The sequence below is a fragment of the Falco cherrug genome, chromosome 20 (genome assembly GCF_023634085.1).
Source record: "Falco cherrug isolate bFalChe1 chromosome 20, bFalChe1.pri, whole genome shotgun sequence".
Lineage (NCBI taxonomy): Eukaryota > Metazoa > Chordata > Aves > Falconiformes > Falconidae > Falco > Falco cherrug.
The window spans coordinates 6,614,608-6,636,422 of NC_073716.1; the positions used below are offsets into that span (position 1 = coordinate 6,614,608).

Below are 21,815 nucleotides of genomic sequence, written 5' to 3' on the forward strand. Positions count from 1 at the left end.
CCCCAGGTTTTACAGCGAACAGTAAAAACCCCTAAAAAGCACCTCTGTACCATTTCTCCTTTGCTGTCCCATGGGGGGAAAATTCCTCAATAATCAAGCGTACATGACAACTCGAGTGATCTGTGTTCACTGTGCGTGAAAGAAAGTTATACCTTCTCAGCCGGCCTATACGTTCAGACATAGATCCAAAGAAACTCCAGTAGTGTAACTCACAAATAGCTCTGTGACCTCAAACCTTTACCTGTAGTGCCTGCCCCCTTCCTCCTCCCCCGCGAGCTGCAGAGCTACGGACTCTAAGAAATGCTGGGGCACAAATCCTGGCCCACCTGAAACGCTCAGGGGCTCCCAGAGATCTGGGCAGAAGTAGAAACCGTTCCAATTTTGGAGCAAGGCTGACCACAGTTCCAAGTCTTCTTTTGCGCATTCACACCCGGAAGCCAAACCAAAACAGCTACACGCGCAGCGGAACAATTGCTCGGTACATCTATGGCACCAGAGTTCCTTCAAGGCGCACCTGGGGTATTTGATACCTCAGGCCAACATGTACAGCGCATGGCTGCAAACTTTGAAACAATGTCATTTTGGGGTCAGACTGTTCCAAGCCTTTTCTCCTTACAAACCCCAAAATATTAAAAAAAGTTACACCCCCTCCTCTGCCACATCAGCTATCGCACTCCTTCGGGAGAGCTGCAACTGCATCTCAGGAAGAACACAACAAAGCCAAACCGAGAAAACATAAGCACAGCACACTCCTTAACAAGCCAATCTGAAGAGGTGACTGTTAATTCCGTTAATCACAATCAAGGGAAGATGTGTCACAGCTGTGCTGAAACAAGTCCACGCTTCACATACTCACCTGTCCTCCTCCCAGGTGAATGTCTATAGACAACATGTTTCTCCCAAAGGCAATCGCTTGGGGCAACTGATTTTGTTACCCCATTTCTTTTGTAGTTCCACCTTTAAAAACCACAAAAAAAAAAATGTCAGTTGCGCTGTTGCCTCGTGAAACTTCTGTGCCCAGGGGAATCCAGGAGTTCAGCAGTAGGAAGTGCCAGTTTGGACACAGAGACATCCCACCACCGCCGCCACCCCCACCACCTGCCTGGCCCCACCTTCATGGACATGCGCCCCCCCCCCCTCCCCCCATGTCCCCAGAAGCCATCCCCACCACCACCTCTGCCAAATATCTCACTGCCCTCACCCTGCCCCCTCCCCCAACATCTGCTTGAGACCCCTGGACACCTCCCTGGGGCCCATCCCTGACGCCCCCTTGCCCTGTCCTGGATGCTTCCCCCCCAACGCAGAACGTTACCTCAGGGCCTCCCACCAACAGGCCCATCCTGGGTGGTCTCACCCTCACTGCCATGTCCACCACACAGCTGGAATGGGCCCCAAGCCCTCTGCCACCTCGGGGCTGCATCAGCCGGCCAGGCCAGGCCCTTGTGGCACCACAGGGCAGCACCACGCGGCTCAGCCACCACCCCGCAGCATAAAATGGTATCCAAAAATTACTGGAAAAGTGCTGTAGTCTCTTGTGGTCAGAGGAAGGCAGGATTTGGCTGTACCACAGAGCGAGGGGCGTCCTTGTTCTGTGTGCAATTATACAAAACGTCTCCTGGAACATCCAGCACAGAGGTCCTGGAGAGATGGCCCTTTTGCTCTGGGGATTGCCCACGTTGTTCACCTGATGTGGACCCGCCGGCCTTTTGGGAGCCCCCGATCCCCACAAGGACCCCCAAAACCTCCCTGAGACACCCGGTCCCCCGTCCCCCCTTAAACCCAGGACCCCGCAAATCCCCCACGACCCCTGAGTCCCCACAGAGACCCCAACCCTCACCCGGGACCCCTCCAACTCGCCGGCTGGGACTGCAGTGCCGGCCTCTGTCCGCAGGGGGCAGGCGAGAGTGCCACAACGTGTGCCTCTGAGCATGCGCGGCACCTGGGCTGCTCCCGTGCAGTCTCCATGGGCGGGGCTTGTCGCTTGGGGGGGGGGGTTAGGCAGCTCTTGGGTGGTGTCCATGGGCGGGGCTTGTTGCTGGGGGCGGGGCTTGCCACAAGGGAAGCCCCAGGGGCCCTATGGGGGTCCCCCAGGGGGGAATTTGGGACGTCTCAAGGGGTCTGGGGGCCGGGGGGCAGAGCTCTTTGGTAGGAAGTCACAAGGGGGCCAGGGAGTCCCCAGTGGAGAGTTGGAGGGGTCCCAGGTGGGGTTGGGGTCTCCGTGGGGACTCCGGGGTCGTGGGGGATTTGCAGGGTCCTGGGTTTAAGGGGAGAAGTGTGGGGGGGGGTGTGTCTCTGGGAGGTTTTAGGGGTCCCTATGGGGACTGGGGGCTCCCAGAAGGCAGTTTTGGGAGCCTCACCCTCAGCGATGGGCCCAAAGGAGGGGGAGCGCTGCTCCTGCTGCTGCTCGGCCATGTCCAGCCTCCACCGTGAAGAGCTGCCCCCCACCACCACCGTGCGCGGTGGGCAGGGCCACAAGTGCTGTCATAGGCTGTGGGCCTGTGGCCCCCCAGCGATGTCATAGCCAGGCTGGGGGCAGGGAACCCACATCTCCACCAAGGCAGACTGCAATATCGCATCTCCATCGGGACCCCCCTATCTGGGGCTCCCCTGTGATGTCATAGCCACACCCCACCCCATGTGGGTCTGCTATGATGTCACAACCCTGGCACACGGCCCCAGGGGACCCTCTACAACATCACAGCCCCGGTGGGGCACATCTCTGGGCTTTGCGCGATGTCGGCACCTTGGTAGGGACCCCGCATTGGGTCCCCCCCCCGACGTCACAACTGTGACAGAGGCGCCCTGCCCCACGTGTCCCTCGGTGACATCATAACCACGCAGAGGAGCCCCATCCCAGGGGATGTCCCATGATGTCACTGCCCCTCTGTGCAGCACCCACGCACGTCACACCTATGGGGGCTGGGGGGGGGGGGGGGGGGGGTGTGATCCCGCGCACGCGCCTGTCCCGGTGACGTCACGCAGACCCCCCCCTGCCCTCGCAGCTTCCCCGCGACGTCACCCCCTGCCCCCTCCACGTGCAGCGGCAACCCGCCCCCAGGCCACGCCCCCAGCTACGTCACGCCAGCACCGCCCGCCATTGGCCGGCCGGCAGGACGCGGGACCCACCCCCCCGGGCGGGAGAGACCATGTGGCGGGCGCAGGGGGGAAGCCAGGTGGAACGGCCCGGAAACCCGAGTCCCAGGGAGGCTTTAATGGTCGGTCCCGTACAGCCGAAACGCCGCGTCCCCGCCCCTGCCCCGCCCCCTATGACGTGTTCCCCTGCAGGGTAACGTACAGGACCCGTAAGTCACCCCCCCTAACCCGGGCACTACGGGGAGGGCCACACAGGCTCCCGTACAGGGTCTTCATGCTCCCCCCCTCCCCCTAGGCCCCTATAGGGGCTATAGGCCCCCCTCCACCCTATAGAGACCCTATAGGTTCCCCCGGCCCTCCAGGGGCCATAGGGAGCCTGGCCAAGGACATTGTAGACACTGCAGGGGACCCCAGGTGGGGTATTATAGCACTGACACCCCCCCGGCATAAAAGAACCCCTCCGGACAGCATAGGGGCTGTACGTTCCTCCCCCACCAGGTGCCCCTCCCCCATACGGTCCCCCAGGAGCACACAGAGCCCCCTACACAGTCCATATGGCCCCTTGGGGGAGCTACAGTGGCTCCGCCCCCTCACCCCCCCGCACCCCAGGCACTATAGGGGCTCTATGTCCACCCTGGGCGCTATAGGGGGCATAGGAGGCGGGGCCAAGCCCACGAGCGTCTCATGCTGCATATAAAAAAGACCCGCCCCCTTATATACATATATACACACATGGTACGTATAGGGAGCCCGGGGGTTGGGGTGCCAATCCTGAGCGATGCTGGACACGCCGGGAGGGGGAGGGTGGGTGGAGCGAGGTGTGTGTAACCTCAGAGTAAAGTGGGAGTAAACCTGGAGTGACCTGCGAATAACCCTGGAATGAAGTGCGGTCTCCGTGCAATGTGTCTGTAAGTCCAGAGAATTGTGTGGCCTCGGGATGAAATGTGAAATGCAAGTAACCCTGGAGTAAACCCGGGGAGAAAGCGTGTCCTTGGTGTAAAGTGTCTGTAACCTCATAGTAGTGTGCTGCCTCAGGGTGAAGCGTAACTGCGGAGTTAAGTGTGAACAACCTTGGCATAAGGTATGACCAACCCAAGAGTAAAATGTGACCTCAGTGTAAAGTGTCTGTAAGCCCAGAGTAAAGTGGACCCTCAGGGAGAAGTGTCAGTAACCCTGGAGTAAAGCATGACCTCTGGTAACCCTGGGGTAACAACTGAGTAGTCCCAGGGTGGAGGACTAGGTAACCCTGGATGAAGAAGTAGTGGCTGGGTGGGCTTGGAGTAAGGGGTCAGGGACTTCAGAGCAAGGGTTTACCTCACAGTAACAACTGTGCAGTCATGGGGTACGTAGCAACCCTGGAGTAAGGGCTGAGCAACTGTGGAGTAAGGAGTACTCCACCCTCGTGTACCAGGTAACTGTTGCCATTAAGTTGTGTAACCTAGTGCAGTGGCTGAGTAACTTCAGCGTAACAAACCTCAGGTAACTTCAAGACACTGGACTATAGCAAGGGCTGAGTAACCTCAGAGTAAAGAGTAACACCATGGTGAGCACCCAGAAGGGTGTACCTCTTGAGTATCCTCAGAGAAAGGGCTTGGAAGAGCAGGAAACACTAGAGATGAGGCCAAGAAACCTCTGAGTAAAGACATGGCACAGCTCAACTGAGTAACCTCTGAGTAAGTAGTGCAAGGTTGGGCCCAAGGTGCAATCAGAGGAAGTGGCTGCAAAGGGTTGTTGGTCTGTGTAAGAAGGAGAGGGACTTTGTATCTTCTGAGTAAAGGCTGAGTAGCAAAGAAGGCGCCACCATGTAACCCCAAAAGCCACCACTTACTTTGGGGTTAAGCAAGGCTAGCCCACTAAGGCCTTAGTAACCTCCGAGTAAGTGTTCAGTAAGGCCCAAGTCCCTCCTGAGCCCCCACTGAGACCCACCACACAAGCCCAGTTATGAGTGCAGAGCAAGTCAGCATTAAAATAAGAATAACCTGTTAGTAAGTGTTAAGTATCCTCTGAGTAAGATGGAGCACATCAATATTTGTGTAACAGTGGAGTAGGGCTTTGAGCTAGACTGGGATTAAGGGAGAGCTGAGTACCAGAAAGTGACAGGGGCCAAGTAAACTCTGAGTAAAAAGCAGAGTAGCTGCACCAAGGAGTAGGGCAGCAATGGAGGAACAAGCACATAACTTCTGAGGAAGGGCTGAGTAGCACTGCTGTAAAGAGCAGAGTAAAAGCAAAGGAAAGGGGTGGAGAAGAAACCATGTGGAGTAACTCTGGAGTAAGATATGAAAAGCAATAAAGTACCAAACAACCCCAAAGTAAGAGCTGAGTAAGCCCAGAGTATTGACCTCTACGAATAACCCTGGATTAAGTTCTGGCTAGAAGTACTGAGTTCCCACAGACTAAGAGCTGAGTTAACTCAAAAGACCCCCAGAAGTAACTGTGGAGTAAGTTCTGACAAGGAGCAAAGTACTAAGAAACCTCAGAGTAAGGGTTGGGTAAGCCCAGAGTAAGGATCATCCACCATGAGTAACCCTGGAGTAAGTTCCAACTAGGACTAAAGTACCAACTAACCTCAATATAAGGGCTGAATAAACTGAAGAGTAGAGTCCCCATGGTAACCCTGGAGTACGTTCCACCTAGGACTAGAGTACCAAGTAACTTTAAAGTAAGAGCTGAGTAAACTCAGAGTAAGGACCTACACAAGCAAACCCAGGATTAGGGGGAGTGCAGCCTCCAGCTGAATAGTGTCTTAGTAAACAAGGAGTAGGAGTAATGCTGGAGTAGCAAGTCAGTTGGGGCTGAGCAGCCATGAAGTAAGGCCTGGAGTAGGGCAGGAGCGGCCACAGAGCTGCGCCTGAGCTGCCTTGGAGCAATGTGGGAGTTGGGCCTGAGTAACTCTGGAGTAACCCTGGAGTAAAGTGGGAGCAAACTCTGAATAAGCTCCCCCACCACCACCCTGGGGACCCTTCCCCCGGAGGTGAAGAAACGCCGAGTAAGGCTTGAGCAACCCCAGAGTAACCCTGGAGTAAAGTGTGAGTAACCTTGGAGTAAGCTCAAAAGGGCACCACCACTCCCCCAACACCCAGAAACTGCCCCCAGGGTGGCCCCCCCAGCCCCTGCTAAGCCCCACCCCTGCAGGGTGAATGGCCAATATAGACTCTTATTTATAATATTGCCTTGAAAAAATAAAACTCGAAGTAAATTGGGAGAGGGGAACCCCAAAACCGAGGAAACTCCCCCCAGAAAACAGGGGGGGCCCCCCTACAATGGGGGGTCCCACATGACCCCCCCCAAATCCAGCAGCGGCTCTTCAGGAGGGCATTTCAGGGGGACGACGACTTAGTTACAGTTTGGACGGGGAAACCCCCCTTAGGTTTGAGGCGCGCCCCCCCCCCCCCGGGTTTGGGGGGCACTCCCCCGTTTAGAGGGGCCTCCCCCAGCTTTGGGGTGACCCCCCCCCCGATTTTGGGGGGGAGCGGGTCCCAAAGGGTCGCAGCAGCAGTCCATGGGCTGTGGGGAGAGGAAAGGGTTAAGGGAGGGGGGGCCCATTCCCACCAAAATTACTGACACACACCCCCCCCCCGAATTCATGCACCCTCTTTTTTTTGAGGGTCCAGTTTTAGAGGTTCCCCCATTTTTCAGGGGAGCTCCAATTTGGGGGGGGGTGTCTATAACAGGGGGAGTCCTGAATTTGGGGGGGTCTCTGAGCCCCGTGTTTGGTGGGAGGCCCCCCATTTTGGGGGAGGAATACCCCCATTTGCAAGGTGCCTGGTTCCAGGGGGATCCCCCCTTTTTAAAGAGACACCAACCCTTTTACTAGGGGGGGTCATTTGTAAGGAGCCCCCCTAAATGTTGGGGGTCCCAATTTGGAGAGAGGGGCTGATTTTGGGGGATGTTCCCTGTTTTGGGGGGGCAGGGCTGCTCCCCAGTTTTGGGGGAATCAATTCAGGGGGGTCCCATGGAGGGGTCCCTCCATTTCGGGGGGCTGCCTACCTGCTCGATGTCAGAATTCGGTGTCGAGCACCCGAAAGGATGAGGAACCTGCAGAAAAAATGGGGTGGGGGTCAGTGGAGAACCCAAAAACAGGAGGAGATCCCCGCTTTTGGGGGTCCCTAGATCATTGGGGGGTCCAAGATTCTGGGGGGTGTTCATCTCTGGGTTTTGGGGGGGGGGAAGATTTAGGGGGGCAGGATGTGGATTTGGGGGGATGCCCAGATTTTAGGGTGGACCCTAGGATTTTGGGGGTGGGTCTCCCAAGTTTTGGGGGGAAGGTTCTGCATTCAGAGGGGTCTCCAGACCGGGGATGGGGGCTTGGGTTTAGGGGGGGCTGACCTGGGGGGGGCAGGGAGGCCGAGCGCAGCCCTGGCTCCTTCTGCAGCTGGATCTCCTTCAGCGCGAAGATGGAGGTGGCTACGGGGGATGGTGGCCTGGTGTCAATGGGGCATGGCCACGCTGAAGGGGGCGTGGTCAAGCCCCACGCCCCACCCACCAGAAAGCCCCATCCCGTATCTGGACATAGCTCCTCCAATGCCCAACCAGTACCCTCCCCCCGCCCCCAAGGAAGCCAGGGTCCTCCAATGCCACGCCCACCCGCGACGAAACCCCACCCCTCCCAAGCAACACCCACTGCGCGCCCCTCTAAAAAGGCCTTGCCGCAACAAGCCCCGCCCACAGCAGCCCCACCCACACCCAGCCCTCAACCACCCACTTCCACAACAGAGCCCCCCCGACTCTGCCAGGGCCTGCCCCTTGAAGCCACGCCCCCCACCAGAGCTCCACCTCCACCACAGCCTACCCGACCCCCACTCCCAGGCCCCGCCCTACAGTCCCCTCGCCCGCGGCCCCACCCCCCGAGGCCCCGCCCACTCACTGTCGGGCAGGGTGGTGACACGCGGCCCCAGGCAGGCGAAGAAAGGATGAGCCATCGCCTCCGCCGCTGGCATCCGCCGCCGCCCCTCGAACTGCCCCGCCCTCCGCATCAGGCCACGCCCACAAGGGATGGGGTCACGCCCCTCTCTTGTGGGCGTGGCCCCCCAACCCCTCCCACCCACCCCCCCACCCCATGCAGGCAGGGGGGCTCTGCGCAACGGTGGGGGGAGTTGTAGGGGTGAACGATGGGGTGGGGCTTTGGGAGGGGGCGGGGCCCAGGAAGAAGGGGCGGGGCCGGCTCCTGCCCCACCCCCCTCACCTGCAGCAGCTGCCCCAGCAGGTCAGCGCCGTCATGGTCCAGCCTGGGGGGGGGGGAAGGGTATGGTCAGGGATCCCCAACCCATTATGGGGCAAAGCCACCCCATGGGGCACACACGTGCCCCCAGACCCCTGTTATGGGGCAAGGCCACCCCATGGGGCACATACCCCTCTCCCATGGGGTACGTAGCTCCCACTATGGACCAACCCCCCCTCTGCCATGTGGCAACTCCCTCACCCCTCTATGGGGCAGCCCCCCGCCATGCTATGGACCACCCCCCCCACCCGCCCCGCTACGGGGCAGCCCCCCATCCATGGGGCAGACCGTGGGGCGTGGTGCAGCAGACCCTCAGGGGGGTACGGGGGGTACTTGTGGGCCCGGAACTCAGCATTGGCCCCGATCCCTGGCCACGTCTCCTCTGTTGGGGTCCCTGAGGAGGGGGGAGGGGATCAGGGGAGGACCCCAAAACCCCCCTGGCACCCCCACATGCCACCGGAGTCCCCCAAGCACTCCCTGACCCCTCCACAATCCCCCCAGCCCCAAAACCCCCTTTACTTGCCCCAAATCCTCTTTAATTTCCCCAAAACCTCCCAATTCTTCCCCAAATCACCCAAATTTCCACCCATTCCCCCAAACTTACCCAAAATACCCTGAGTGTACCCCAAACCCCCAAATTCCCCACAAACTGGCCCAAAATCTTCCAAACCCTTTCATTTACCTCAAACCCCCTTCAATTCCCCCAAAATCCCCCAATTTCACCCAGATTTACCTGAAAAAACCCAAATATGCCCCAACCCCCCCAAATTCCTCCAAATCTCACTCAAATCCCCCAAACTGTCCCACATTTACCTGAAAACCCCCAAATTTGCCCCAACCCCCCCAAATCCTACCCATATCCCCCAAATTCACCCCAGATTTCCTGAACCCCCTGAAATTCGCCCCCAACCCCCCCAAATTCCTCCAAATCTCACTCAAACCCCAGAAATTCACCCAGATTTACCTGATACCCCCCCCAGATTTGCCCCAAACCCCCCCAATCTCACCCAAATCCCCCACATTCAGCCCGGATTCCCCCCACAGCCCCCCAGGTTTGCCCAGAAGGGCTGCGTTTCGCCCCGTACCAAGGAGACGGAAGATGAAGTGCAGCTGCTCCTCCACAGTGGAGCCGGGGAAGAGCGGCCGCCCCGTCACCATCTCCGAGAAGATGCAGCCCACACCCCTGCGAGGCCCAAGACCCTCGTGCGACAGACCCCCTGCAAAACCCCCTCCGGGGCCCCACAGGAGCCCACAGTCCCCACGCAAGGCCCCTGGGTGGGCTCAGCACCCCCATTCCAAACCTTGTGCACGGCTCCCGTTCCTCCCGCAAGGCCGTTGTGTAAGACCCTTGTGCAAGAGACGCCCCTGCAGCCCCCCTGGAGCCACGTAGGAGCCTGCAGTCCCCGTGCAAAGCCCCTGGGCTCCGACCCAGCCCCCGTCTGAGCCCCCAGCCCCCTGTGCGAAGCCCCCAGCCCTCGTGCACTCACCACATGTCGATCTGGGTAGAGTACTCGGTGGAGCCCAGGAGGATGTCGGGGGGTCGGTACCAGAGCGTCACCACCTCATTAGAGTAGGTCTTCGTCGGGATGGATTTAGCCCGAGCCAGGCCTGGGGCAGGGGGAGGTGGGTTATGGGGGGTCCTGGGGGTCCCTGGGGCAGGTAACTGGGGCCTCAGAAGGGGAAACTGGGGTCCTGGGGGTAATGGGGGGCCCTGGGGCAGGTAACTGGAGTCCTGATGGCACAAGGAACTGGGGTCCCCGAGGGGGTCCCGGGGGGCAATAGGCAATTTCCAAAATAAAAGTGGGGACTGTGGGAGGGGTAACTGGGGTCCCTGAAGGGGCAACGGTTGTACCTGAGGGATGGAACTGGGGTTCCCAGAGGGTCCTGGGGGCCACTGAGGTCTCGGGGCGGGGGGGGAAATCAGGGGCTGGGGTCCTGGCAGGAGGGAGAACTGGGGACGCAGAAAAGGAAATTGGGGTCCTGGGGGGAGGACGGGGGTCCTGGGGAAGGCAATGGGGGTCCCCAAGAGGGGTAAATGGAGGAAGTCGGGGTAACCCAAGGGTGTCCCTGGGGGAATATGGGGGGCTGGCAGGGGAGAATGGGGATTCCTAGGGGTTCAATGAGGATCCCAGGGTGGGGTTTGGGGTCCCGGGGTGGGGGAGGGTGGGGTGGGTGGTGCAAGAGGGGATTATGAGATTTTGGGGTGCCCCCCCCCGACCAAAGTCAGCAAGCTTGAGGTCCCCACGTCGGCTGAGCAGGAGGTTCTGGGGCTTGAGATCGCGGTGCAGCACCTTGTGCCGGTGGCAGAAGGCCAGGCCCCGCAGCAGCTGGAAGAGAAACAGCTGCGCCCCCCGCCCCCAAAATGGCCCCTTGCACACTCATCGCACGTTCATTGCACACCCATTCGTGCAATCACAACCCCCTCGCACAGATAAAAATCATGTCATGGGGCCCTGAACCCCTTTGCGTCCTCCTCAGAAATGCCAGACACCCTCGCAGGGCCCTTTCCACACCCCTTGCACACTCGTTGCATACCCCTTGCACGCCCATTGCACGCCCCTGACCCCCTCACCCACCCCTTGCACACCCCAGAGGGCCCTCGCATGCCCATCGCACGCACCTTGACGTTGTGCATGCTGATGACGCTGCCACAGTCATCCAGGTACTGCTTGAGGTCCCGGTCCTGAAACAGGGCGAGGCAGGGGGACCCCAAAAAGAGGACGGACGGTTGGGGGGGCCAATAAGGGGATCCCCAGGGGGTTAAGGGCGTGCTGAAGGCATTTGGGGGGGGGGGGCATGGGGTCATTTCAGGAGTCCCTGAAGGATTTAGTGGGGCCACAAGGATATCTGGGAGGGCGATGGGTGTCCAGGAGGCATGTGGTGAGACACCGAGATCTGGGGGGGCCATGGGAGTCCATGGGGGGGATCTGGGAAGAGCTGTGGGTGAACTTGGGGCGCCCTGAGGACATTTAGGGAGCCCTGGGGACATTTCAGGAGGGCTATGGGTATCTGGGGAGAAATCTGGGGGTCCCCTGGAAGTTTAGGGGGGGTTCCCTGGAGGGATTTGGGGGGCACTACTAGGGAACTGGAGGGCTCTCAGATTAGTTGGAGGGGCCCCTAGGGAATTTGGGGGTCCCCAGGAGGGACGTAGGAGGGTCCTGGGAGGAATTTGGGAGGGCTGAGGAGGAAATTGGGGGTCTCTTGGGGGGATTTTGGGGGTGCAGGGGTGGTTGAGGGGTCTCAGGAGAAGGTTTGGGGGAGGTCTGGGGTCCTATGGAAAATCTGGGGGTCCTAGGGTGTGTTTTGGGGTGCAGGGGTCCCAGGGAGCGTTTCAGGGTGCTGACCAGGTACTCAAAGACGAGGGTGAGGCACTGGGGCGTGTGGACGATGTCGTGCAGCGTCACCACGTTGGCGTGTTTCAGATCCCGCAGCAGCGACACTGCAGGCAGGGGATGGGGGGGGGGGGGGGGGGGGCGGGACACACACAACAGCGGCCTCATCCCCTGCCCCCACCCACCCCCCGCCTGACCTCAGCCCACCCCTCACCCCCCGGCGACCCCCCACGTGTAAGGCCAAGCGAGCCCCCTCCCCCGCACCGCCAGCCTGCGAGCGCATGCCCCCCCCCCCCCTCAGCGCCACCACGGCGTCACCGTGGCGCGGTGGGGCTCACCCTCGCGGATGGCCGTGCACGGGGCGCCCTCCTCGTGCTCCAGGCGAATCTCCTTCAGGGCCACCAGGTTCTCGGTCAGCTTGCTGCGGCCCTTGTACACCGTGGCGTAGGTGCCCTGGGCAGGCGGGGACAGCGGGGACGTCAAGGACACGGCGGGGACAGCAGCGGCGTAGGGGCCACGGTGGAGGACAGGGGGGGCGCCCCCAGCCCATACTGGGACAGCTCCTCACCTCTCCCAGTTTGTCCAGTTTGACGTAGGTCTCCAGCTTCCCAAAGCCGATCTCCGACTGGTGGGAGGGGGAAACAAGAACACAGTCACTGGCAAAACTGGGAGGCACTGGGGGGAGGTTGTGGCACCACTCCCTCCTACCCCATACATGTCCATATTGGTACGGAACAGTTTATACTGGGGCACAGCAAGGTTCAGGGGACACTGCTGGACGGGTCTGGGAGGAACTGGGAAGTACCAGGAGGCCCCAGGGGGTGATACTGGGCTCTAGCACTGAACAGTAACTTATACCTGTTTATACTAACCCATACTGGTTTGTACTGGTTTATACTGGGACACACCAGGCAAACAGGGTGCAGGCGGTGGCTGAGGGGCTGCCTCCAGAAGGGACTGGGGGGCACTGGGGTGGGTTGCTATTAGTTCCTACTGCTCCATACTGGTTATATCGCTCCGTGACCTGTACTGGTTTGTACCGGTTTATACTGGAACGCACCAGGGAGACACGGCGCAGGCGGCGACTGAGGGGCCCGGGCAGCCCCAGCCGGTCCAGGCCGCTCTCGGGCAGGCGGGTGTCAGCTGGCAGCGAGAGGCGCTTGTTGATGTCCTGGAGGGACAAGGGGGAGGGCACAAGTGACCCCTGGGGACACCCAAAGCCCCTCAGGACCACCACCCTGCCAAAACCTCCAGTCTCCCCCCCCAGACCCCACCAGGATCTTCCCAAAGCTGCCCAGGACCCCCGCCCAAAGACCCCCCAAATCCCTCCCAAGATCTGGTGTAACCCCCCCGGAAAGCTCCCAAGAACCCCCCAAAGCTCCCCAGGACCCCTCAACCCCCACCCGAGGACCCCTGCAAAGTCCCCCCGAACACCCTCTGTCCCCCCAAAACTCCCCAGGACCCTCCCAAAGTCCCCAGGACCCACCCGGTCCCCCAAACCCCTCCCAAGACCCACTGGATAACCCCCTTAGTACCCAGCAAACCCCCACAGGACTCCCCCAACGCCCCCCCCCCCCCAACCTCTCCAGGACCCCCCCAAACGCCCCCCCAGCACCCCCCCACACCTCGGAGGAGCCGGGGCGAGCTGGGTGCTGGCGCAGGCGCAGGCGGACAGGGGAGGCCACCTCCTCCGAGGATGTCCCCGAGGGGGGGTCGCTCTCCCCATCCGAGCCCATCCGTCCCTCGTCCGCCCCCACCTCTAGGAGGGGGGGGGAGGGGAAAGGGGGGGGGGGTGGGTTAGGACACTCCAACCCTCCCACCGCAGGACCCCCCCCAGGTCCCCCCTAATCCCGCTACCTCCAGTGACAAGGGACATGGTGGGGGCATGGGGACATTTGGGGGGACACAGGGGTGACACAGGGACGAGGTGGAGGACAGATGGTGGCACAACAGGACATGAAGACTGGGGACACAGAGCCAGGGGGGAACATGGGGGAACACACCAGGGGGGACACGGGGACAGGTGGTGACACAGGAGGGGACACGGGGACAGGATGCAGAGACAGATGGAGGGATGTGAGGGGGAGACACCTGGGGACAGGTGGGCGGACATGGGGACAGATGGGGACACAGGGGGAGCACTGGGGACATCGTGGGGGACAGATGACATGGGAGGGACGTGGGGACATAGCAGGGGCACGTGGGGAGGACACGGGGGGGACACAGGGGACAGTAGGGAAGCCATGAAGAGAGGGACACCCCACAGCCCCCACAGGGCTTTTAAAGGGGCCACACACACACATCTGGGGCGGGGGTGGGGGGTGTGTGTCTTAAAGGGCCAGGCACCCCCAGAAGCCCCACCCCCAATTCTCTTAAAGGGCCAGGCCCCCCAGTGCCTCCTGCTATCAGTTGTCTTAAAGGCCCAAGCACCCTACCAACCCCTGCGGCAGTTGTCTTAAAGGGCCAGACAGCCCCTCAAGTCCCACTCCCCTCTGCCTTAAAAGGCCAGGCACTGCTCCAGCCTCTTAAAGGGCCAGGCACTGCTCCAGCCTCTTAAAGGGCCAGGCACTGCTCCAAGCCCAGCCTCTTCAAGCAGCCAGGGGCCCCATCAACCCCTGCTGCAGCCCTTTTAAAGGTACAGGCACCTTTTTAAAGGGCAAGGCACACCCTCCTCTCAGATACAAAGGCATCGCCCCCCCCAGCCTCTTAAAGGGCCAGGCACCTCTCAGGCCTCTAAAAGAGAAGGCTCCTTCCCTCGACCAACACCTCCACCTGCCTTAAAGGGACAAGCATCCTCTTAAAGCATCAGGCACCCCCCAAGCCCTATTCTAGCCCTTTGAGAGACACCATGTGTGTCCCCAGCCAATCCCCACTCCAGCCTCTTAAAGGGGCAGGCACCTCTCCAGCTTCTTGAAGGAGCAGGCATCTTCTTAAAGGGACAGGCACCCACTCCCAGTCCTCTCTCCCCAACACTTTCGAAGAGGCAGGCACCCCACAACCCCTACCCTAACCCTCTCAAAGGGGAAGGCACCCCCTTCTAAATCCCCCGCCTCTTAAAGAGGCAGGCATACCCTCAACCTCCAACCCCAAGCTCTTACAAAAAGCCACCCCCTGCTCCCCAAGCCTCTTAAAGGGCCAGGCACCTCTCAACCACTATGCTAGCCCTCTTCAAGGGACAGAACTCCCCATGGTGGAGGGGGGGCAGGGAGCTACCCTTAAAGGGCCTGCACTCACCGCTGTCGCTGCCATGGCCATTGCGGGGCTCCCCTAGGCTCTTTTCGGGGGCGCGCCCCCCCCCGCAGCGTCATCGACAGCTGCCGCTTGATCTTCTTCATCCGGTCCATGGTGGAACCCTGGGGGGGGGGGGGGGATGGCGAATGGACACCTGGGTCCCTCCAGCACACCTGGGCCCACCCCCTCCCCCAAACTCCAGAGCTCCCACACACCCCTGTATCCCCCAGAACCGCTGGGGGTCCCCCCCTCAAAGACCTGAGTGCCCCCCAAAACCCCTCACCGTGTCCCCCCCAAACACCTGAGTGTGCCCTCCCGGCCCCCTAGTTCCCCCCAAATGCCTCAGGCCCCCTCCCCTGGACCCTTGGGGCCCCCCAAGCCCCCTAATTCCCCGCAAACTCCTGCTTCCCCCCCGAATGCCTGGGTCCCCCTCCCAGGACCCTTAGCCCCCCCCCCGAAGACCTGAGTCCCCCCCACAGACCCCTCGGTGTCCCCCCCCCAAACGCCTGGGTGTGCCCCCCTCGTACCCCTGGTTCCCCCCAAAGGCCTGGGTCCACCTCCCTGGACCCTTCCTCCCCCCCCCCCCCCCCAAAAGATATGGGTCCCCCAAACCCCCCTGCAAACTCCTGCCCCCCACCCCCCTCCCCGGGCTCCTGGGTCCCCCCCCCGGCTTCTTTCCCCCGGCCACCTGGGTGACACTGGGCGTGGCCAACCAGGGGGTGTGGCCTCCTCAGCCCAGGCCGCCCCCCCCAGCCCGCCTCCACAGAGCGGGGGGGCCCGGGCTGAGGAGGCCCCAGGAGCCCCGCGGCGGGAGCGGGCCTCGGGGGGTTCCCCGTTACCGGCTCAGCGGCGCGGGGCCTCCCAGAAATCCTCGGCCATGGCGGGGCCGGGCCCGACCCCGCGGGCGGCTCCGATGGGGGCCGGGCCGGGCCGGGCCGGGCGGGAGGCGGCTGGAGGCGGCTGGAGGTGGTGGCGCAAGATGGCGGCGGAGGGGCGGGGCCGGGTGACATGTCGGAATGGGCGGGAAGGGGGCGGAGCCAGGGGAGAACACGCCCCCTCCGCAGGGCGGGGCCGGAGGAGCTCTCCCGGAGGCCTGCGCCCCTTCCCATGACGTCAGTCCCGGCCCGGGCCCCACCCCCTTATGCCTCAGGACACCGCCCCCCGCCCCCAGGACCCACCCCCTGGGTCGGAGGAGCCCTCCGTGGGGGCGGAGCACCCTAAAAGAGGCTTCGCCCCCTTCCCAGCACGGCAGGGGGCGCAGCCAGGGTTACTCCGAGGTTCCTCCGTGGTTACCCATGGGTTACTCCAGGGTTCCCCTGTGGTTACCCATGGGTTACTCAAGGGTTACCTTGAGCTTCCTCCATGGTTACCCATGGGTTACTCCAGGGTTACAAATAGGATCCTCCAGGGCTACTTTGGTGTTGCTAATAGCATACTCTGCTGCCACTCTGCAGCTACTCCAGCATTAGTAATAGCACGCTCTAGGCTTGCTCAGAGGTTACTCCATAGCTCTTCTGAGGTTACTCAGACATTGCTCTGAGATAGCCCACAGGTTACCCCAAAATTAGTGCTACTCTCACTGGTCACTCTAGGGTTACTGCAAGATTACTCCTGTGCCCCCACACACAGGAGCCTCCCTCACATGCGCTTTCCTCCAGATTTGCACATGCCTTACTCTGGGTTCAAAGGCACGTTACTCCAGGTTTACACTCACCTTACTCTGGAGTCACACACACATTACTCCAGGTTTTGACAACCCTTACTGTGGAGTTACACGTATGTTACTCCAGGTTTCGACAACTCTTACTCCATATTTACATGCACTTGCTCTGGATTTGGCTTACTACAGGTTTACACCATGCTTACTCAACCCTCAGGCACACGGCGCTCTTGGTTTAAACATACATCACTCCAGGTATACTCATGCATGCTTTTACTGCTGTCTTACATGTCTTTACTCGAGCTTTACATGGACATTTCTCCAGGCCTACACAGGCCTCACGCTGGGTGTACACATACTTTGCTCAGGACCCTCAGGGGTGACGTGCCTGAGGCTGTCAGGGGTCAGAGGTCGTTGGCGGGTCCTGGAGACCCTGGAGCTCCCGCAGGCCCTGGGGGGGGGGGGGGGGGGAGGGTCACAGATTTATGGGGGAGCAGTGGGACCCCTCACCCTGCCCCAGAGGCCCCAGAGGCCCCAGCACCTGGGGGGACCCCAGGGTCCCAGGGGACCCACCTCCAGCACCAGCCGGATGTGCGCCCGGATCTTGGCCCCATCGCGTGTCAGGGATTCACTGAGCCTGTAGGAGAGAGGCGGGGCTTCAGGAATGGGTGGGGCTTCCTCGTGTGGGTGTGGCATTTGCAGGCACGGCCTGGACAGCCCCAGCGGGGGTGTGGGGGTGACAGCCTTATGTGGTCACAGGGAATGGTGGCAGGGGGTGTGTTCTATGGTGGTGGGGGCATGGCCTGCCCAATAGGGGCATGGCTTAACAGAGGCGTGGCCTCTGCAGGGGTGTGGCTTGCCCGGTCCTGCCATAGAGCCTCATGGGCAGGCCCTGGGAAGAGGGCGTGAGACTTAGCATAAATGGGAGGGGCCCTTGCCATTGGGGCGTGGTCACCTGGGGGGCGTGGCCAAGACCAAGGGGGCGTGTCTTACCGGTCAAGGAGTCGGCTGCGACGGTCAAGGTGGCGCAGGGCCTCTGGCAGCGTCAGCTCCGCAAAGAACCCATAGCCCAGAGCCACAAACACTCGTTGGGGGGATGGGCTGAGGGGACACAGAGGGTTACAGGGTCCATCTGGGTGGTTCCAGGGCAATTAGGGGTCTTGCAGGGGGTCCCAAGGCAGGAACTGGGGTCCCAGGTGGCTCCCAGGGGAGATACCAAAAATCCAGAGGGGTCCAGGGGGGTTATGGGGTCCATCTGGGGGGTCCCAGAGCGATTAGGGGTCCTGCAGAGGGTCCCAGGGCAGGTATTGGGGTCCCACGGGAGTTACTGGGAATCCAGGGTGGTCCAGGGGGGTTACAGGGTGCATCTGGGAGGTCTTACAGGGGGTCCCAACACAGGAATTGGGGTCTTAGGAGAGGTACTGGGGATCCAGGGTGGTCTACGGGGGTTACAGGATCCATCTGGGGGTGTCCCAGGGCAACTCAGAGTCCTGCAGGGGGTCCCAAGGCAGGTACTGGTGTCCCAGGGGGCCCCCAGGGGAGGTACTGGGGATTCAGGGGGGACCAGGGGAGTTGTGGGTTCACTTGGGAGGCCTTGGGGGGGGGGGGGGGGGGGTGAGGGGGTGTTCCAGAGGGAATTTTCAGGTTTCTTGAGTGGGAATTTGGGCATCTAGAGGTGTTTTGGGGTGCTGGGGATGGGATCCTTGGGGGCTTCTGGGGTGTTTGAGGGAGTGTTGCGGGTCTTGGAGGAGTTTCAGGATGCCTGGGGAGGGGCTGTTGGGAATCCCGGGAGTTTTCCCAGTACCTCCCCCTCTCTCAACTCACACTTCTGCGGTGACGAAGAAGTTGCAGCCGAGGTCGACCTGGGTGTGCAGCGGAGCAGCTGCCTCCTGCGGGGACCCTCAGCACTCCCAAATCCCCCCCAGGGACCCCAAATACCCCCAAGATCCACCCACCCCCCCCAGTATCCCCCTAATATCCCCCCAAGACCCCCCTATAGCCCTTACACCCCCAAAATAGAGCCCAGGGACTTCCAAATCCCCTCCAGAGACCCCCAAGTCCACCCTTGAGCCCCCAAATCCCCCCAGATCCTCCAAGTTCCCCCCAGGGAACCCCAGATGCCACAGATCCCCCCCAATATTCCCCAGAGACCCCAAAATACCCCCTTGCTCCCCCCAAATATACCCAGGGACACCAAAATACCCCTGTGCTGCCCCCAATGCCTCCTCTAAGTCCTGCCCCCTCCTCCCCCACGTTCACCAACACTGCCTAGGCCACGCCCCCATGCTCCGCCCCCTCAGGCCATGCCCCCGGAGGCCACACCCACCTGGAGGCGGGTAAGGGCGGTGCGCAGCTGCAGCACCTGGGCCTGCTGCTCGAAGACGCCATCCCGCTGCTCCTGCACCCGCCTGTGTGGGGCGCTGCTGGCCTCAGGGGCAAGGCCCAGGGCCAGGCTGGGGTGGGGAAGGGGGTGGGGCTAGGGGGCATAGGCGTGGCCAGGAAAAGGGCGTGGCCAGAACATGGGGGTGGGGTCATAATGGAGAGGGTGGGCAAATGGGGCGTGAGTGAGAGAAAGGGGCAGGGCCAGAGGCAGGGCGAGGGCAGGGGGCGTGGCCAGAACACGGGGTAGTGGGCGTGGTCGGCACGTGGGAGCGTGGTCGGCACGTGGGGCTGGGGGCTTGACAGGGGGTTGAGGTGAAGGGTGGGCACGCCCAAAGGAAAGGGGCGTGGCCATAGGGTGGGGTCGGGTCGGGGCGTGGCCAGCGATGGGGTGCAGTCGGGAGGCGTGGAGTGGGCGGGGCCAGCCTGGCCGTGGGGCGTGGCCGGACCTGGACCACAGGGCTGGGGCGGAACGGGGCCGATCCCGAGCGGGCGGGGCCAACAGGGGGCGGGGAAAGTATGGGGCGGGGCGCCCTGGCCACACCTACCGGAGGTCTCGGCGCAGCACGTCGCTGACGAAGGCCTCGTAGCGCTGCGCCTTCTCTGCCGCTGCCATTGCCGCGCTGACGTCATCACACCGCGACATGGCGCGGGGAAAGGGGAGGGGTCTGCCGTCACGCGTCATCGCCGGGCGTCGCCGGCGGCCGTGCTACGTCATCGCCGTGCGGCGCGACGGGAAGCGCGGCCCGGGGCTGCAGGGTCCGTAGGGTCCCGTGGGCGGTAGGGTCTGTACCTCCCGCCCCCCCCGCCCCGCGCTCTGCATATGCTCAGCTCTATAGCGCATTTAACCCCCCACAGTCCGTATAGAGTCCACAGCCCCTCCCAGGCACGTGGGACCTACATTCAACGCCCTCCTCAAGCTTACAAGTTCGCACACCCTCCCCCGGCTTCTATAAGGTCCGTACCTGTGATAAAGGCAGTCATGACTCATATCAAAAATAGAACGTAGTGTGCTAAGTGTAATTGTTGTACTCTGTGTGTTATTGTTGAATTTAAATAAATCAAGTCCAAAATGGATTTATTAAATATTTATCAAGGTAGGAAAGCAAAAGCAGCGCTGGGCGGCCGGGGAGTCGCAGCTCTACCAAGGGATCGCAAATTCAAGCAAGCTGAGCAGTTCTTTTTATCTTCACCGAGGTCGCTTCTGACATCTTCGGTACGCCCCTTTGCTTCTTCTGTTACCGTGGTTTCTTGTCAAACAGGACGTTCCCATGTTTGGTGTAGCAAGATAACATTGTGGACACGTCTCTTCTTGTTAAACAGGAAGTTCTCCAGACCACCACAATGGGTTCGTTCCTCTTGCTTACCTCGTTTGATCAGCAGATTACCCTTAGCTACTTATTACACTGTGTAAATCTAAAACCTGTACCACAATTGTAATGAATGGGCGCGCTGCGTAGAAAAGCGCGCCAAAGGAGACAAAGACCCTGAGACTTTGAAAAGCGCGCCAAAGGAGAGCCAATAGGAAGAGAAGGCGTGCCCTAACGGCCCAATGGGGAAAGAGCGGGACGAACATCCGGCGAGAAGTGATTGGTCGAGATCCGGGCATAAAATACGCCGCTTTTAGGGCTCAGGTGCGCGCGTGGTGGAGCTAATTGAGTTCTCCGCGCACCCAGCGCTGTTTTTTGCTTATTGTTTCTCAACCGAAATTGATTGAACCTCAAATAAAATTGTTTAATTGTTATCGTTTATAACAATACCCCACCCCCCACAGGGTCTATATGCCTTCCCCAACCCCCGGTCTATAGACTATCCACAGATCTACTCTCTTCTATATGGTGTGTATCACTCCCAGCTCTTTAGAATCCGTAGTCCCTCCCAGATCTATATAGTCTATATGGTCACCCACAGATCTATAGGATCAGATCCCTACAGAGCAGATCTACAGGTCTGATCCCTACCTCCCTCAGGTCTATAGGGTCTGTAACCTTCCTCAGGCTCTACTGGGTCCATACCTGCTGCTCAGCCTGTACAGGCTCCATACCCCCCTCCAGATCTATAGGGTCCATCAGCCCTCACCACCTATAAGGTGTGTCCCCTCAAGCAGTGACACAGCAGCAGCAGCTCTGGGTCTTTATTTGCCCATCCCTTCAGGGGGAGGGGTTAATAAGGGGCGGGGCGTCATGGGGGCGGGGCTTACACACAGAGTCACTAGCACATACTGAACACCCCCTCCATTTCCGGGGGGGGGAGGGGGGGTGGGGGTGGGGCACGGCTTGCAGGTATGCAGAGGGCAGGGGGGGGTTGCACATGGAGGGCCCATAAACCAGGGTTCCCCCCACTCAGGGGTGCCAGACGCCTGGTCCCCCTGGGTGCGGCTGTGGGGCCTGGATGCCAGGGTTCCCCCGATGTGGGGGGACGCCCAGGCCCCCCCTCAGTCAGCGAAGAGGCTGGCGAAGCTCTGCCGCAGGGAGCGGATGCTCTCAGGGCCCCCCTGCTCGGGGGCGGGGCTGGGGGGGGCAATGGGAGGGGTCGGGGGGGACCCGGCCATCCGGGCCCCCCCCAAGGGACCCAGGCGCCTGGGCCTCACAGAAGGGACCCAGGCGTCTGGGCCCCCGACTTACCTGGGGGGCTGGGCTCCGCTCGGTTTGGGTGCCAGGGTGGGTTTGGGGGCAAGGGGTGGGGCTTGGGGGCGGGGTTGACGTGTGGTGGGTGGGGCCTGTTGGCCTGGGGGGCGGGGCTGAGTGGCACTGGGTGGGGTTTGGGGGCGGGGCTGAGGTGACTGGGGGCGGGGCTGGGGCACTGAGGGTGATCTGGGCGGGCCCTGAGGGCGGGGCTGGGGAGAGGTGGGTGGACCCTGAGGGCGGGGCTGGGGAGAGGTGGGCGGGACCCTGAGGGCGGG

The 21,815-nt window shown here is 61.2% G+C and overlaps 2 protein-coding genes across 3 annotated transcripts; both read right to left on the reverse strand.

Annotated features, from left to right (window-relative positions):
* Positions 1–6,240: 6,240 nt before the first annotated feature.
* On the reverse strand, positions 6,241–14,994 carry CDK16 (cyclin dependent kinase 16). Its single transcript, XM_055697592.1, is given in 17 exon segments — positions 6,241–6,597; positions 7,081–7,128; positions 7,420–7,497; positions 7,958–8,048; positions 8,276–8,318; positions 8,600–8,705; positions 9,397–9,494; positions 9,799–9,919; positions 10,530–10,653; positions 10,932–10,994; positions 11,656–11,750; positions 11,982–12,096; positions 12,212–12,268; positions 12,704–12,814; positions 13,269–13,402; positions 14,878–14,938; positions 14,940–14,994. Coding segments are annotated over 16 exon segments (1,383 nt in total). The 5' UTR covers positions 14,988–14,994; the 3' UTR covers positions 6,241–6,597; positions 7,081–7,090.
* A 1,796-nt stretch (positions 14,995–16,790) lies between these two features.
* UXT (ubiquitously expressed prefoldin like chaperone) lies at positions 16,791–19,617 on the reverse strand. Of its 2 annotated transcripts, none has more exons than XM_055697703.1 (6): positions 19,462–19,617; positions 18,861–18,942; positions 18,359–18,423; positions 17,528–17,666; positions 17,108–17,171; positions 16,791–16,985 (listed from the first exon to the last, which is right to left on the reverse strand). In XM_055697703.1, the coding sequence occupies exons 1-6, from the start codon at positions 19,544–19,546 to the stop codon at positions 16,932–16,934; spliced, it is 489 nt and encodes a 162-aa protein (XP_055553678.1). In that variant the 5' UTR covers positions 19,547–19,617; the 3' UTR covers positions 16,791–16,931. The 2 variants fall into 2 exon arrangements, with proteins under 2 accessions (XP_055553678.1, XP_055553677.1); XM_055697702.1 differs by having other exon boundaries at positions 17,528–17,635; positions 19,462–19,616.
* Positions 19,618–21,815: the final 2,198 nt, after the last annotated feature.

Bases quoted from the DNA above. Each gene is read 5' to 3' on its own strand.
- UXT (XM_055697702.1), bottom strand. From the start codon at position 19,598: ATGACGCGTGACGGCAGACCCCTCCCCTTTCCCCGCGCCATGTCGCGG. The intron at 18,943-19,461 runs GTAGGTGTGGCC...CGCCCCACACAG, and splicing joins GTGCTGCGCCGAGACCTCCG to GCGGGTGCAGGAGCAGCGGG. The intron at 17,172-17,527 runs GTAAGACACGCC...TCTCTCCTACAG, and splicing joins CGCAGCCGACTCCTTGACCG to GCTCAGTGAATCCCTGACAC.